The sequence below is a fragment of the Alosa pseudoharengus genome, unplaced genomic scaffold (assembly GCF_046254945.1).
Source record: "Alosa pseudoharengus isolate Yale_2024_CS ecotype anadromous, Long Island Sound unplaced genomic scaffold, YU_APseudo_1.1 YU_APseudo_1.1_scf_7, whole genome shotgun sequence".
NCBI classification, from domain to species: domain Eukaryota; kingdom Metazoa; phylum Chordata; class Actinopteri; order Clupeiformes; family Clupeidae; genus Alosa; species Alosa pseudoharengus.
This window is the reverse complement of record NW_027468859.1, coordinates 39,375,763-39,394,038: the sequence shown is the minus strand read 5'-3', so window position 1 is coordinate 39,394,038 and position 18,276 is coordinate 39,375,763. Positions and strand designations below refer to the sequence as shown.

At 44.8% G+C, this 18,276-nt stretch overlaps 1 protein-coding gene across 3 annotated transcripts in view; it reads right to left on the bottom strand.

Annotated features, from left to right (window-relative positions):
• Nucleotides 1–18,276, bottom strand: part of epha7 (eph receptor A7) — a 54,062-nt gene that overhangs the window by 14,865 nt on the left and 20,921 nt on the right. For all 3 annotated transcript variants that reach the window (XM_076271687.1, XM_076271685.1, XM_076271686.1), the window contains exon 5: nt 17,965–18,276. This exon is cut by the window's right edge and continues 24 nt beyond it. In XM_076271687.1, coding sequence (XP_076127802.1) covers nt 17,965–18,276 — 312 coding nt within the window. The remainder of the gene's footprint in view (nt 1–17,964) is intronic.

Here is an 18,276-nt window from a genome sequence, read left to right as displayed (position 1 = left end):
TGTGTGTGTGCGTGTGTGTGTGTGTGTGTGTGTGTGTGTGTGTGTGTGTGTGTGTGTGTGTGTGTGAGAGAGAGAGTCGGGGGGAGTAGAAAGACAGAAAGAGAATTAAAATCAAAGAAAAACAAACAAACAAAGAAATAGAGAAAGAAAGAGAATGAAAAGCAAAGACAGAAAGAAAGAAAGAAAAAAGAAAGAGAGAAAGAAAGAGAGCGACACACTTAACCAGGACTGCGTGTCCCCTTGTGTTTGTGACTGGGACACGGATGTTTAGAGGATCTGTTCTAAGCTCCAGGCTCATTCTCCCAGACTTCCCCACCAGTGCCAGGTACCAACAACTCATTGTGTTGATGAATCACAATGTGCAAATACTTGAAATACCCAAATACTCTCAAGAGGTCGGAGGGTCTAGTTCTCACTTCTTGCTGTCAACTTCACTTACTGCCTCCACTCTCAGTCAGATCACCAAATCAGTCTTGTATTTGCACTTAAACATTATGAGCAGAAATACTCCACAGACCATAAGAAGAAAAATAATTGAACCAGACGGTGGATAGAGGCCCAGAATAAGTTCAAATTTAAAATTGGTGAGAAAGATGACCTGGGTTCAGTATTATTATGGACTCCATAGTCAATGCCCATTTCAGCGACTTCCTGTCTCTCCCCTGTGGATTATTTAGTGAAGACCCTAGACCAGCCACTAATGACATACTTAACATTGTGGAGACCAGACCTCGCGCGCAGACACTTTTAACATACCTGAGGGGCTTAGTGTACCAGAAAATTGTATAATTGTTATGCCTGTCTTAAAGTAACTGTTTGGGGAAGAAGCATTTGTGCAATCATTCCGCAATATTAAACAACCTATTAGTGACCCCAACACCTCTCCTCTGTAAAGCTAATTCATTCAGAACCCTCGCTCTATCATGCCACTGCTTTGGAATACATTATGAATACATTAAGCAAAGACTTTTAATATCCTCTCCACTTTGTCAGCTAGTTGGTCCTCTTTCTACAGAAAATGTAGCAGGGAAATGTCAGCTCATTATATAATCTGCTTTTTGGGCTCCTCTGCATGGCCTGTGAAGTAGAGGATATAAGCTCATTTTTTAATTACCAAACTACTCAAGTCAAGTTTGGAATCTCAGTGCCCATGTCTTCCTTCCACCCATCGTGTGGAAACACAAGATTAGTCAGAAGCTTAACTGTATATTAAGTGGGATAGCTCCTCACTTGTATTTAAATCACTCTAAAGAGGTAGATTACAAGGACTATTCTTTACAGCCTGAATATGGTTTTAAAAAACTGACAATGCCAAAAAAGGGATTGCAGTGATGGTTTGAAGGCTCTGGGCTATTAATAGCACGTGTTTGATGTATAGTACAGGAAACATGTCAGACGACCAACATGCACTGGGAGTTGTCTTAATTTCATCCAGTTGTTACCAGAATTTTTTGATATTTATGATCCACTTTGCCTGCACACTCAACTTTTAATAGCCTGTGGCCTCTCGCAGACGTCTTTTCCAGATCTCCATGAAAACATCAGAATCGGCGACAGTGCGCTCTCGGGCCGGACGCTAACGAGGCATGACGTAATCTCCTCTGCTTCCATTTGACATTGTGACTCCGTACGGGGGGATAAAGGAGAGAAAAAAAAAAACAAGGAGGAAGAGAGGCGGGCGCTTGTTAAACGCTGGCAGTGCCCGCGGGAGGAGAGCGCGCGAGAGTAGCGGCCAGCCGAGGAGCCGACGGACGCGCGTGCGCTTCCTCATTGTTATCCTTCGCTTTCTCCACGCCGCTCCGACTGGAGAGCCGTCCGAGCGGGAAGCTGCGCGAGCGGCCTGGCAAGCGGAGAGGGGATTTTCAATCACTCAGCGGATGGCACACTGGGAGCGCACATAAAGAAGGGAGCCGCTGGAACAGCCACTCTGCCACGTATAGCCAGCTAGAGGAGCAGTGAGTCAGAAAATAAAGCGCGTAGATGATGATAGGGCCGCTATGTGATGAATGTGAGGGGGACTGGGAGAATGGGTGTGACAAGGCTCATACTCCCTGGCCTGCCACTATTCCTGTCCGCTGTGCTCAGGCAAACACCAGACTGAAAAAAAAATAAAATAAATAAAAAATCCCAGGCCACCACCACTGAGAGCTTTGTCAGCTTCAGTTAAAGTCAGGGGAGGGACACACTAGAATTGACCAATGCTGACAAAATCTGTTCTGGACTTAATAATACTTTCATTCAGCAAACTGATGTAGGCTTTGCAGTAAAGCATCTTTCAAAGAGTGAAAAAATATTCTGAGCCCATACCTGGGTTTCATTTATGGAAGTGCTTCACAACTACTTGTACCATTAAGTGTGATTTAATCAGCATTAAATATGCATGAGGTCCATTTGCTGTTAAAAAGTCCTTGCTCATGAGGCAGTGCACGAGAGGCTAGAGCCCAGAACTTCTGAAGAGATGACTGACAAGACAAGATTTCTGACCCCTGGTCACTCAAGAGAGAGGTCAGAATGAAGGCCATACTTCAGTTTAATTGAATAATAACGGTGATTTCAAGGAGAGTCTTGGGCTCATATGAGAGCTGACACCTTTCAGGCTGATGTGCTGATGATTAATACAAATCTAATCATTCAGCACTGGCAACCCATCAGTGCTAGGACATATCAGTCTCACATCATTATCTTCACGTCAAAGCCGTTTTAGTCCTTTAATCTTTTTTCAATAAATATGTTTTCATCGGGGGCTTAGTCTATCCTCTACCGTACGTTTCCCCAGGAGTATTACACACTAAAAAAACAGGAAAATAAAATTTCCCTCATACTAATAGATGATATGGCTTTGGAAACTTTAGAGGCTGGCATATTTAGTGCTACAGCTCAACACAGGTTAACTAACAGTGCAGACCCTGGTATGATACAGGCACCCTGCATTTATGGGGTATCTTTGCATTTAGCCTTCCATCACCACTACTGGAGGGATCATTAGTGTTGTTTCAATGAGCAGATGGAAAAAGTAGACACTGGTCAAAAATATTACATCTCTGAGTCTGAGCTGCTGATTTCTCTTGTTCATTTGGTTAAGGAAATGGCGAAGGGGCTGGCCACCTCTTCATGGTACATTGGCTGACATGAGCATTGCGCATGGCTGCCCCTACGCATGGCTGCATGGGGACCGAGTTCTTTTTAACCTGGGCTGTCGTCCCATGCTGCGAACTCAGTCATCAGCTCTGAATGGTCTTCAGGACTGTAACAGAGACACTAATCACTGGTCATCTCTGGCCCATAATTGTTTAACCAGCGGGGCCTCCACTCACAGGAAACCCACTCCACTGTTTTGTGTCAGGATCCAAATTAGGGAATTGGGCTGGGAGCCTGCCATCATTTAATCCAAACACAGTCAGGACCGCCCCACTACAGCCCCATCTGTAAAACTGTGTCTCCATTTGGGATGCATGCAAAGCATTATCCACAATATGTGTCATTATATTGTATATTATCAATACAAGCCAATTCAATTGTGACATGTCTGTTGTGCTTGTAGGTAACACTGCATGAGCTGTACATAAAACAGCAAGAGAAAAAAAATCAGATTACATTTCTGTTTCTGTTTCTTTTCTTCAACATATCTTTAAGTTACACTAAAATCATCTGGTGCTATAAAAGAGACAATAAAATATGTGGCGTTTAACGTATACACACTGGCTATTCAAGCAAGGTTACTTCCATGAAATGGATGCTGCGCAGAGGAGACATGCGCTCTCTTTAAATTTCATAACATCATCATTTTAAACAACATACCCCACAGCTCATTTACATTGAGCTCAAATTCTCCACTGTTCCCACTGGGAAGGACAAAGCTCAGTCTCATATAATACATTTCAAGCGCTGCCAACTATGGGCTTTTGTTGACTTTTACAAGCAATCAAAATTTCACCGACAATAAACACAAGTCGACAAGAGGAAGAGAAATATATAAATTCTACAAAACACAGCCGTGTTTTCCGGGAGGTCGTTCTGGAACAAATGACAAGGTCAGAAACTGAGGTAAAGCTCGGAGGATTTGTAAATAAATCTCCAAGATTTGCTCAGTCAGTTCTCAGTCCGAGCCCACTTAATCAAAGCATTAGCTCTCTCGAGGGGAGACGGTGCCATGTATACGCACCTAATTGCAGAATTTCCTGAGATCTACTGATATTACAGTGCAAATTGCATATGAGTATTTGTGTCTGTATACTGGAGAGGGCTGGTGAATGTATGAAGTCATAAAAATGAACCGTGCCAGCTCCAATTCCTTTCTTCCGAGCCATTTCAGAATGGTGATTTTGAACTACCTCCCCACACGTCGAATGTCACAGCGAATACTCAAAGCTAAAGGAGACATAAACCAGATGAGAAATGCAAATCCTGGGGCTCTCTGTAATTTAGCCCGCGCCTGGCTTTGCTTATCGCTCCTCTCAGTGACCTTTCTGCTACGAGCTGCTACAAGATGTGTCTTTCCAGATACAAGGCGGGCCTAAGCACACATATGTGTGTTTGCTTACCCGGTGACTTTATCTTAATAACAGGAAGGTCTGGATGCGATGTCAGGGCTCTGAAGCCTCGCTTTGTGACTGTAGCTATTCACAGGAGCTGCTAACCAGCCAAGAGGACCTGAACCTTCTCATTTCTATTAAATGTCAAAGTATATCCTTAAGCCTTTGGAGTCTCTCTCTCTCTCTTTCTTTCTCTCTCCCTCACACACACACACACACACACACACACACACACACACACACACACACACGCACTCACGTAGAGTACATACAAACACACCCATGGTAGATTATTCACAAAAAAAGCTTTAAACTCCAGGGTGGTCTGAGGTCAAAGACTGCAAACACTACTATTATTTGGGGATTTCTCAGGCATCCAAGGCCACTTATCGCAGTGTCCCTCCAGAGGCAGGCCTCCGTGCCCAGGCTACGATTCCTTTATCAGCAGCGAATAAATCATATGTCTGGCAAAGCACTGCTGGGGGATATTAAAATTTTGTATTAATACAGCTAAACTGTTCCACAGAAACCAAGGGAGCAAATGATCACTCTGGGTTGGCATCCTAAACATCCATTTATTACTGAAATACCTCTGTCATCACAGAGATGATCACATTAATCAAACCTCATATGCTCTTTAATCACAAACTTGGACAACTTCCACGGAGGCAGACTCCTATCCAGAGACCCTACAGCCTGTCCTGTAATTTGCAGCGCTCTCTTGAGTAGCTCGCGAGCGCTGATTTCAGCTGTGAAACAACGAGCCCTCGATGCATCAGCACTCGCAAATCAAAGCTGGAAAATGGATCACTGCTCATCCTCGAAGGGGTGCAACCCCCGAAGCCAAACAAATCAGCTTGGACAGCTGTGTGTTTTGTTTTGATGAGGACAACATATTCACGGTTAGGGCTTACGACTGCATACCTTGCTGCGATAAGCACATTAAACATTATGTTGGACAAAAGCAAGCATTTAAAAGATAGTTTATTTTATTTGTGTGTGTGTGTGTGTGTGTGTGTGCATGTGTGTGTGATCTGCATGCGTGTTTGGTGATTTTTCATTTGGCCCGGCACAATGCAATCATTTGTCAGACGGGGGGCACATCTGCAAAGGCGTGGACATGCTCCATTGTGGTAGAAATTGGCATCAGAAAGCAGGAAAGAGATGAGAGACGAGAGCGGAGCTGGTCTTGTTCAACAAACCCTTGAATTTTGGCCCAGGCCAGACAAAACACAAAATGAAAAACAGCTCAGATGGCAGCCAAAACAAAACATGAGGCGGGAAAAAAAAAAGCCTATGCTATTTCTTTTTGGCTCAGCCAGGTTTGCGTTGCCCATGGCAACGGCCCCCCACTTTAAATGACTGCCTATTGTGGCGCAGGTGAGCTGGGCCGCCGGAGGTCACCGCCACACGGTCACTCTCAGCGCCACGCATCGCCGCACTCACAAACACCGCGAAACCCAATAAAGCCTGACCGACCAGAAACACCAGAAAACACCTCACTGCACCTCTGGCTCTGCCACGGCTGAGGTAACCCCCTCACACTTCCACACCTCGCCAAGGCCCCGCGGCTGCCGAGGGCCATAATGACCTTACATGGGAATGCAGGAACCCAAGAGTGGGCGTTGCCTGACTCATTGCAGCGTGACAGGCAGCCATGCCCATCAGAGTGAGTGGCATCCCCACAGCTGTACACGTTGAGAGGAGGAAGCTTTTAAAATAATAATAATAACAAACTGATGTGTGCATGTGTGTGTGTGTGTGTGTGTGTGTCTGTGTGTGTGTGTGTATGATCAACTCTCGAGGCACGAGGCACTCCCCTGGTTGTTACAATTGCTAGCAGCCCTCATGATGAGTAACACAGCTTCCAGACACTCCAGCCTAAACGTGGAGCTCTGCAGAGGCCAGACTGCGGCAGCTGCTCTTGCGCAAGGTCTCCTTAGTCACTTCAGCGCTCTGTTTGTTTGGTTGCATCTGTCACCATCAGTGAGCCGCCCAATCATTCATCTGTCTCATCGAGACTTGACGTCTTCATTACAGACCGACTAAAATGAGAGGACATGGAAGCAACCATCAGTGCAGGAAACGAGCCTGAGCTCACGCAGAAGGTACTTTCCACACCTTCCTCCACTGACATGAGCAACAACAAGCTGCTAATAAAAAGCCATGATAAGCGAGAAGCGACTCTGCATCATCTCTGCAGGTTCGGACAGTCTCAGATGAGTAATGCAACGCTGTTGTTTTTACAGGTCCAAAATGACTCATCCTAAAAGGGTTTTCTTTATCACCAGATGAAAGACTTTGGCTCTTGTTGGGATCTTTTCTTTCTTGAAGGCAACCAAGCTGATTTCCACACCTCATTGCCGATCACAGTCAGTGTTGCTCCCCCTTGTAATGAGGATTTATTGTTAGGTGTGTGTGCTGAAAGCTCTTTGCCATGCATCAAGCTCATCGGACTCCTCCGTTCCCAGCCCAGAGCTGGGGGAGAGCTGAATGCCATGTGAAAAGGCTGATTATTCTCTGAGCTTTTCTTTTTTTTTCCACCCCGCCCAGGAATCGGTTGGTGATTTCAAATGTGTGCAACCTGAGCTGCGTTGAGTGATATGCTACCTGCTAAAACAATGGCCTCTCTCAGGTCACCAGGGCCAAACTCCACACAACCGAGACTTTCACTAGTGGACACAAAGGAGAGGCTCTCTGTGTCCTTTGACTCCCCTCATACACACACACACACACACACACACAGACACAGACACACACACACACACACACACACACACACACACAACACATCTGCCAACCTTTCCACATGTAACTCCCCTTTCACTATGATTGACTGGATGAGGAGTCTCTTTTCCCAATCTGCCTCTAAGTGAAGCGTGATCAGGATAACATGCAGCAGATCAAATAAAGAGGCTAGCCTTATTCCCTGACATGGGAGTGCCTAATCCGCTTTACTGTTGTTTTGTTAAATGACACAACCGTAATGCTGTCTCATGTCATGGGGGTTGGTAGATATGGAAAGAACTCTGAACAGAGGAAGTAAGTGTATTGCTCTAAATACAGTGCCCTTTGATGTCTGCACTACAACCACGTTAATGACATAGTAGTTTGGCCCAGTTAGTATAGACACAGGTGCTATACAATTCTCTATAGCTCAGCCTGCTCTGTTTCCAGGTTATTATGATTCCTCTGTTGATCTTATACATCAATATGGAGTTTTAAATAAGGATTATCTTCTCACAACGATGTAGAATGTTTACAGATCGCTATAATCCCCAGTGTAATAGTGCATTTCACATATTAATGCATTCATTTTACACAGATATCCTTGTATCAATCATAAAAAGTAAATATTAAACTGGAGCGTTTTCAGATATTTATAGAAAGATTTCTGTGCAACGATGGGAGAATCAGAGATTACTTGCTATATTATTACTGGGTGAAATAAACAGCTGATCAAATTTCTCTGTTCCATGGTTCATTGATCATTCATTTGTATTAATTAAAGTAAGGAAGACATGGTACAAATAACGCAGAGATAAGGAGATATTTGACCATTTCAGAAGATTGCTTTTATTTGCAGCAAAAGAGCATCCAATATGTTAGGCCGTGTCTCATAAGAGAGCGCGCTGATAAGAGCCATAGATGAAGAAACAGCTGTGTATCCCATGAACAGCATACGACTATTAGCCCATAAACACAGACTGTCACAAAAGGTCAGGCCAATTACTTTAATTGTGTTTGATTGCAAAGCACTACAGAAAGAACAGAGAAATGTGTGTGAAATAAATACGGATTTGGTCGCAAACGATGCGCCATTAAGTAATCACTGAAGGCACGTTTTTTGTAATTGCTCTATTACCTGGGTAATGTTTTCTAATTCAGGATCAAAGCAATATTTTTGTATGGCTTTGTGACTGGGTTATTAGAAGTTCCTGATAATGACAAACCCAAGGAATGGTCCAATAAAACTTAGCTAGCCTGAGCAGACGAATCGCTCTCCCTCTGAAAGCATGAAAGAGCCAGAGCGAATGGAAAGTATTGAAACGTTAGAGCCAAACAGAGAGCCTGGCAGACGCTTTGAAGTTGGGCCTGATTAAAGTTTGGAGCTCAGCCAGGCGCACAAAAATGAAGTCTTCACTCCGTTTCTCCCTTTCTTTCTTTAATTCAAAGAAGATAGGTAATATATGTCCGGCAACTCATCAAACCTGTTTTTACTCATGTGAGCATACTGTATGTAGAAAAAAGAACAGGAAGCCAGGTCCATCACTTAAGTAAATATCTGCTCCCAGTCAAATAAAATCCACAGCCTCCACATGGTACTAATCAGTAGTCAATTTCTTGAAGCACTTTTAATTGTGTTGTCTCTTAAAATGCTCGGCTCTAACACAATTGTCATTAATCAAACAGCGCCATTTACAAAAGCCCCTCCATCCTGTTCTTTGTCTTGTAGGTTCAATTGCCTTAAATCCTCACCATTAAAGTGAAGAACAGCTATTCAAATCCATATCCCTCTCCCCATGTCTGCCAGGCACAATGCGCATTCTAGATCAGAGGCGGCGTGGGCGCTAGACATCTTCCTGATGCACACACATATCTGCCTTCTCAGCCTATCGACAGAGTGCAGAGCCAGGTCATGTGTAACTAGCCAGGTGTTGTTGGGTCTAAGGAGCCGTGTGATTTAGCACTACAGTAATTGGCGCGTTTTCCTCCTTGAGACATTAGGGCAGAGGCTTAACACTAAGTGGGAGGGCTGGACAATCGTTTGCTTTCAGGGCGTTGCGGTTTCCCCCCCAACCCCCTTTACCAATTACCCAATACACACTGGCAGACAGCCGCGTTTGCCTCTCTTTGTGTCACTGAGCAGGCTTCCTTAGAGTTTCCACGTCTACTGGCTACCCAGTTAATTGGAGTATGTTGCCTTATTATTATGTAAATACAGGAGCTTTCATTCAATTTACATGGAGTTGCTCTCTGTTAGCTGGAGGTTGCAAAAGTAGCACCTGATGCAGACCCACTGTGTGGCCCCCACCCTGACACCTGTTGCCAGCCATGCAGCCAGAGCAGCCCAAGCTCATGTGCTGATGGCTCTGTCAATATTCATCATGGGCTCACATCAAGCAGAATAGTGAGTGGCCCTTTCTCTCCCTTATTGCACTCTTATCCACATGCGTCCATTCTGTCAAACTAACAGCTATTGACAAATGGAAAGACGGATTATCTCACAATGTAAAAATGCTCTAAAACAATGCCAGATGATGTATCTATCTGCCGACGCAGCTCCAGGATCGGTCTGCCACTGTCCATGCTGTGGAGGGACAGCAGAGGAGCCTGCAGCAGGACACAGCTCAGTGGTTTACTTCAGACAGGGTGTCCACACCACAGCCCACAGGCTAGAGCTGAGCATGTGTCAAGAGGTGCCTTCACTGCCGCACTAAATATGACAACACTTCTGGCATGCGGCTAGCCAAGGTAGGGCAACTCACGACAAACTCAAAGAATTTAATTACTGTCTTCTCAAAGGATATGTAGCCTTCAAAGCTTAATTTGAATTCCATTCCATTCCAAAAAAAACACTGACAACAGAGCTTTGTGTCTATAAGGAAGACGATCATATGGTATATCCTGTCCAGACATTACAGGAGCACATGTCTGTCAACCATTGTCTCTATGATGTGTAGACATAACACCTGGTCTTTGAGGATACAGTGCATTGATTCCATAATGCATGCTTCTTACTTTAAATGTCTCTAATCATTTGCTTTGCATTCAGTGTTTGGTAAAAGTTTTGCTGCCCTTTTTCTGTAAAAAATGTCTTGCAAAATAGAGAATTTGGTGATGTTCTATTCTCTCTTTGCTGTGCTTTTCTCTTATTGTTGAAATACAGGTGTTACAGTCTTGGCCGTTGTTTTGTTGCCCTTTTTCTGTAAAGAATTTATTGCAAAATAGAAAATGTGGTGATGTTTTATTCTCTCTCCCCTTGCACTTTTCTCTTATTGTTGAATTGCAGGTGTTTGCTGTTGTCGAGTGTGATTTTCTCTACAGATTGCTGGAGATCAATGATTTGGTTTACTTGAGTTATTCTTTCAGATGAGTTGTCCCTGTCAGAGGAAAAATAGGCTTTAGAATGGACTTTTGAAAGAACCACACAAGCGAGAACAATCTTAAAACAACCCCCTCCAGACGGTTTGCACTAAAAGACATGTACAAGGTTGGTCATCCAATTAAATTCTTCACTCTTACATTTGCCCTGATGAAAGTCCCATCTCAAACACGTACACAATAAACATACTTTTGAAAGCTCAATGCAAACACAGAGAAAGGGCCCAACTGGCCTGGGAATTAACAAAAGCCTTTCAATCTACTAATGACTTCACCGTACCAAGGCCCTGATGGATCAGCAGGGAGCGGGAGATGCGGAAGCCAGGGACTTTACAAAGCACACAACCATTTCTCTCCCTCCAGTCTCAGCCTCCTCCACAACCCTCACCAACATTCTCAGGCCAGATGTGGCTTCCATCTGCTCAAAAGTGAGTTCTCACACACCCTCTGTGGACGCCATAATCTTTTTACTGTTGTTTTACACGGTGCCATGAAAAGCAAGGTACCAGATGGCAGTCATATATTCCCCGGGCTTTGATAAAAAGGCATTAGCACCGGGACGCTGTCAGCGCGCGAGGCGAGGGCCGACGCTGAGGAAAGCTAGCAGGTGCACGCGACAACTTGAGGCCGAGGCTAAGGCGTTTTGACGCAACACCTTCCAGGGGTTGAGAGGTTAGCAATAACCACTGAAGCTCCGAGTGAGCCCTTTTTTTCTCTGTCTGGGTTCCTCTGGTGCTCCCCCCATGGCAGAGCCGGTCGTGACTGGAACTCCTGATTATTTATATGTGTGATGATGTGAGGAAGGAGAGGGAGGGTGAACCAGGGGGGCTGAAGACATAATTAGTTCTCCTCACCACAGGAGACAGTATGTTGATGAGACAATGAGCGAATGAAAAGAATCACTTTTTTCCCATCGCTTTCTCGTGACAAAAAAGTAGCACATTACACAAGACGCTTAAACACGAGTTCAAAACCAAAACACACAAATTCCTAACAAAATTGGATTATTTTTTTTTTTTTGGTGCAAAATAAGTCTATTAGTCTAAGCTGTTTTGGAGCTATGGCTTTACTGGGCTGCATCAAATGCTGGAACCTGAGAAGAGTGCAGTTGTGTGAGCATAGACATACAGTATTGTACACTGGAGATATTGTGACAAGCTGAAATAGACTGTGGCAAGATATCAAATATCTCTAGCATTACTCTAGCATTAAACTGCTGGTGCTGCTGCCCAGGACCTGGCACTTACATCTCTACCTGTCACAGCAACTCAAATATACTGGGTTACAAGATCTCCCCAAACACCACAGCTGTTTTGTAAAAAAGAAAAAGAAAACAGTCCTCTCAAATAGCATGCCACCAGCGCCTTGAGAATAGAGTTATGGCTGACCAGTGTGTGTTCATGGGGTCTTAGCCACTATCAGCTACCTATGACATGCATCACCATTTGGGCCTTATTACTCAGGGTGACTTTCCCCCTGACAGGAAATGAAACACGTTTGTGCAGTGGTGACAATCTGCTGCAGGTTCAGTCTTAAGCGTGGGACCCGTCACTCAGGGATGGAGGGGAGAGAGAGAGAGAGAGAGAGAGAGAGAGAGAGAGAGAGAGAGAGGAGGTGGAAGAGAAGGAGAGCAGGAGAGACAGACAGATTGGTAGACAGGTTTACTGTGCCATCAGTCACACAAGGGCAGTAAAGAGGGCAGGCTCTGCATACCATGGTCAGACAGCTCAGAGCTCATGTGAGCTTTACAATAGTCTCTCGAGACAGACTGTCTGAAAACACAAATCACAGTTCAAAAATATCACTAAACAATGCATTCACAAATTTGAGAATATTTTTTCGAAATATCGAGCACAGGAGGACTAATGATTTTATACCAAATATCCTCTTTAAAAACAAAGTAATCAATGTGAAAATAGCCAGGTGGAAAACAACAGCATAATAGTGGGCTGAAAAAACACTTTATCTCTCCCACAATCATTCTTTTTCATTCATTTCTAAGCGACACTGGACAAAAGCTGCCTGGCCATCAGGTATATTTTCATTACCGGTGCATTGTTCCCGGGTTCCCATGCTGTTATTTATCATGCCTCTCACCTGGATTACCCAGACAGACTCCTCCAATTAGCGTCTGTCACTCAAACACCATGGACAATGACCCGCCAAGCTCAAAATTAATTCTTTTCCATTCCGCATAATATTTCTTAACATCTTAGGGACGCCTACATAGTCCATTGGTTCTCTCACATTCAGCAAGACATAATGGTGGGTGGTTATTGGTTACATAATGGTGAATTTTAGCCTCTACTTTAAATTTCAGGGAATCAAAGCTCTAAAGCGGGTATGGGAGATTGGGTACATGAGGTAAGCCTCCCCTCAAAGGGCCACATCTCCATTTCAGCATTTTCTTTAATTTATATATTTTTTTTTTGCTGCCTGTAACAATGGATTTAGTCGTGGAAAACTTTGGGAACTTGCTTGCTGCTTCACAGGCGTCTAAATAATTGAGTGAGTGTGCGTGTCCTCATCAGGAGAGCAGAGAGGCTGGCTGAGAGATGAAACTGAATCAGAGGCAGAATTGTCTTTCAACTCCGACAGACTCCCAGCAGAGGCACAGGCGGCCTAATCATAAAAGTTACAGCTTTCACAAGTGTGTATCAAATGAGAGTCATGCTAACACGTCCCACAAACACACAAACTTAATCACGCTCTGTACAACAAACACCAAAGCCAAGCCCTCCCTCACACATATACATACCCTTGTCTCTCTCACACACACACAGACACGCACGCACACACAGACACAGACACAGACACAGACACACACACAGATGGTCTGTGAAATAAATAAATAAAATAAAATGGTCAAAGAAACCCATCTCCTTTTCAGCAGAATTATCAGACATATTAACAGGAAGGAGGATAAAATTTGTCATATTTCCCGGCGACATTCATTGGTGGGTGACAAATCTGTCGTTAACAGGCCTCCAAACTCCCGTGTCCCGCACAGACGGGCAGAGCTGGGTGAGCGGCCGCCGCATGGACAAGGGAGCGTGACGCCCTTAAAGCCCCCGGTTTCCTCTGCGAGGGCCTCCGCCACAGCCTGTCCACTCCACGCGATAGGGACCAAGTCAAGGGGAAAACGGGAACAGGGGCTGCTGTGAGCTGGTGCTCGCTCAAGCACACAAGATTCAGGGGGATTTGGGGGCCACGTCTGCCAGCAATAAAGGGCTGAAACAGGATACTTGGGGAGATTAATTACCTAGATAGGGCACGATAATGCCATTTAAATGGGAAAGTAATTAAAGTGCACCTTCCATGAAAATTATTCATTGCTGACGGATTGTGTGACAGACAAATCGGGAGGCATTTGCGAGAAAGCTACAGGTTAAGTGCTGAAAGCCTGCGCCTGGTGAGACCACCATCGCTTTACGGCGCCTGCGGAATATCACTGTTTGGTCCAGCTATCATCAAATTACAGCTGCTGTGTTGGGTGACGTTTAAAAAGGAGAGAGAGAAAAGAGAAAGAGGAAGAAAAGAGTCAAGTAATGTAAGACCACACACACAAACACTCCCACACACACACACACACACAAATAGACACTCTACTGAGGGATGTTTTTTTTAACTTGAAAATCACACTGGGCATCTACAGTCTCCCTGTCCCTCAAATCTATCACACTATTGTCCTTTAGCAAGACACCTTTAAAACATTCAAATCTATCACACTATTGCTGTGAATCCTTTAGCAAGACACCTTTAAAACATTTAAATATATCACACTATTGCTGTGAATCCTTTAGCAAGACACCTTTAAAACATTCAAAGTTTCCAGTTGTCCACTATGGAAAACAATATGTTGAACTTGATCTCACTATGCATACCAGTCATGGTCTACTCTATGGTGTTACAAGTCTGCATGTTTGAGCAGCTGTAAATCAGTTCAATGACAAATGAAGGGTGCAGGGCATTGGCGGTCTTTGACGACTTCAAAAACAGCCCATAAATCTCTCTTAAGACCAGGGGTAACACAAACCATTGGAGAAGCATTTCATTGGCTTTTTTCAGTGACAAATATATATTTAGCATCGTATATATGAGCTCAGCACACATCAATGGTGCATAACAGTGGAAACTTCTTTTATTGTTATCAGACCAGAAAATCCACCCTGGTGCATCCTCAATGCAAATGACTACAGAGAAAAAAAGGCAGACAATAGCAGCTATGACAGACTGTCGGGAGCAAGGTGTTTTCAATGTTATTGGTTTCTGACGCACAGCAAGGTGCAGTGGCTTTTCACATCAAAGTGAAATACTTAGTCTACATTCAGGCGTGCTAATTCTTTTTTTCCCATCAACTAAAAAAGGTAGCCAAAGGAACACCTAGTTTCCTCTTGTATGGTTAAATATCCTCACGCATGCAGCTCTCCTTTTAAGAAGGAAGTACTATAGAAAATGAATGAAGATTAACCTATAAATAGTTCAAAATGAACTTCAGTTTGATCTGTTGTGTGACAGTGTAGATGAAAGGTAGCTTCCCTTTCAGGCCTACAGCACAGCTGGCAAGGAGCAGAAGGAAGTTCAAGTTGCCGTTTCAGAAAAATTTACTTGAAATATATATAAATAATACATCCCCCATAATGCATTTCAGATATAAATGAGGCCTTTCGCAAAGTGGATTACAAATCACACACTTGAACTCCCTGATCGCCGCACCAGGGCTTTTCTGCCAAAAAAATCCTGCTCTGAGTGCACAGCCTGAGCGTAGCCTTTGCACAACATGTGCATTTGGCATTAAAATCCATTTCCACGGCAACTCATCCGCCCTCTTTATTACGTGGCTTTTGCCGCGTGCTGTTTTTGCACCTGAACAGCCTCCTCCCGTCTGACACAGAGCGGCCGAGCCTGCCGTGAGCTGCTGAGGCCAATCCTATTTCTGCACTCCGCTCCACCAAGGGTATTTGGGCTGGAAAAGCAAATGCGCCCTTGAATAAATATTAATAGTTCTTCCATAAGAAATTCCCACTCACGGGCCTTTTGGAAGGACAAAGTGCCTTGTTTACAAGCACGCTGCATGAGAGCGTGAACAAAGCGCGGTGTCCAGAGCCGCTCTTTCGAGTCGTCGAGTGACAAAGGAGCACTGATTGAAATGCACTCCACCAAACTTCCCATGTAATATCCGCCAAGATCACACAAACTCACAGTCATCATGGGAGATGAATGTCGACAGAAGACACAGACAAACACACACACACACACACATGAGATGATGATCCTGCCATTCTAAAAGCATCACCATTTAAACTCATTTAAGCCAGAGTTGAGCCGTAATTAGGTTTCAGGGAACAATAAGTACTCAGCACCTTTCCTGCTACACGTCTCACCCAAGACACTTCCATCTGTATAATTAGGTGAGGTGTGAATTCCTCATCAGATGCACAACCCGCTGCATTCATGCAGCGCACGCTCGACACACCTCCCTCCCCAGACAACACACACCCACCCACTCCCACACACACTCAGACACACACACATACACACACTTAATACTCCCCTACGACACACACCATCAACACCCTCTGTACCACACACTGATTATCATGCCATGGGGACACAGATCTCTGGAGCGCTCCCTTCTCCTTACTAGCGCTTGCTCCAGACTGTCTCTTCAGGCCTTAAAAGGTTTATTAATGCAGCACAATGTTTTAGAGGGGAAAAGTATAAACATGAGGTCTGGCAATAATGAGGGTTACTACTTATTTGCTCCAGACCAGAAGCCTGAAACATCAGGCGCTGAGGCAACAAGGCCTTTCTGCTGTTAAAACAGTAAGCTGTAGTCTTGTAACATGTTATTCTGCTAAAAGATGAGCATATATTTTCTTAAAGCTTAGTGTTTAGCTTTACACCAAAAATAATTCTCAGTGGACTGATCTTCAATGAAACACGGCAACTGACGCAGCAGCTTCCTTCAGGTGCTGTTCCCAGAACAGCAGAGTGAATTATCATTTCCAATAAGAACATATTGTGGTACCAACCCCCCCTCCTTCTCTCTGTCCCCTTCCGATGTGTCCTTTTGTCCTTGCCAAAGCAACCCTTAGCACCATCCAGTGTGTCTCTGTCATACGCCGTGTCACTGAGCATACATCATCCTCGGCAGCTCATCCTACATTCTGGCTGCTCTCTGCCTACAATTATCCCTTCCCTTCCGCCTATGACCTGACGGCAGATTGAGGAAGAGACTGCCAGATACGCCAATACTGAGAAGCTATGACGTTTATATCCGCCAATTCCCCTGTTTTCTACAAGCATGATGAGGTATACGAGCGAGCGTCAGTCTCCTAAGGGGCCAAGCTGCAGCAGTTAGCTTAATAATAGACACATATTTCCAACCACTAGAGAGCCGTTTGTGTCCCATGGCTGTAAAGCCTTCATTTGACAGTATAAAGCATGCTGTCGACATGGCACGGAGGCCATCGGTGGAGGCGACCCTCTATTAATGACCATAGTCAGTATGCACTTTAAGGCAAATCGCATTTCATGGATGCTTGAGCATGAAAGAGAGATCTTGTTTAGTGGCTCCATAGAAATGGTTCATTAAAAGAAAAGGTCTACTTTGCCTTCTGCAGCAGAGTGCTGCCAAGGATACAACATTTCAATTATGGGGGGAGCTCCCTGGAGAGTGAGCGATACGCATGGTCTCCCATGGTGGGACTGGGAGCAATGCTCACCGCAATGTTTGCTGGCGGGGAGATAAGGCTACTCCATCTACAATTATTCGCTACGTACTTGATATATCTGACTTTGAGGGTCTGTAATATATTTTCCACACATTGAGGGAGCCATCCAGGGAAATGTCAGTCTGTCATTTGTGAATTGATGCTGAGGACAGGTGACTATCATTTCTCAGAGCTGATGGTTGCTTCTGCAGGAATCTTGCTCCTTACACAGGGGACACAGTAGAGCCAACCACTGCATTAAAAAAATATCCAACTGCAAATTATGAATAGCTATAAAGGCGCCGCCAAATAATTTGTCAAATTATCCCACCAAGTAATTCATGCAATGCTTTCAAAGCACGTAGCCTCAAGCCAAGGAACACATAGAAATCAGTGAAACCAAGCTCTGCGCCCGATGAAAATGAATGCCTCTTTACAAAAAACGCTCTCTCAGCAGCGCTTCAACAGACACACCATCAGAGACTTTTGCAAAATAAATAAAGGAGCACATCATTAAGAGAAACATGAGAGTGGAACAACAAAAACAGCTCAGAGGACCAATTACAAAACTCCACCACCCCCACCCCACCCCACCCCCACTCCCCTCCTACCTGCTTGGCTGGTGGTGATGCTGACGGCGGCAAACAGCCTCTGGGTGCGGCTGAGGTCAGACACGCCGTTGACGGCCTCCACCTCGAAGGTGTAGTTGGCGTGCGCCAGCAGGTCGCTGATGGTGACGTAGGTGTCCACGAGTCCCGCCTGCTGCGGAGAGTAGCCCACGCCGCCGCTGCACGCCACGCACTCCTCGGGCTCCCAGCTGCAGCGCCGGCAGATAATCCGGTAGGTGACGTCGTTGCGTCCGCCCGAGTCCGCCGGGGGGCTCCACTCCAGGCTGACCGTGGTCTGGTTGATGTTGTAGACCA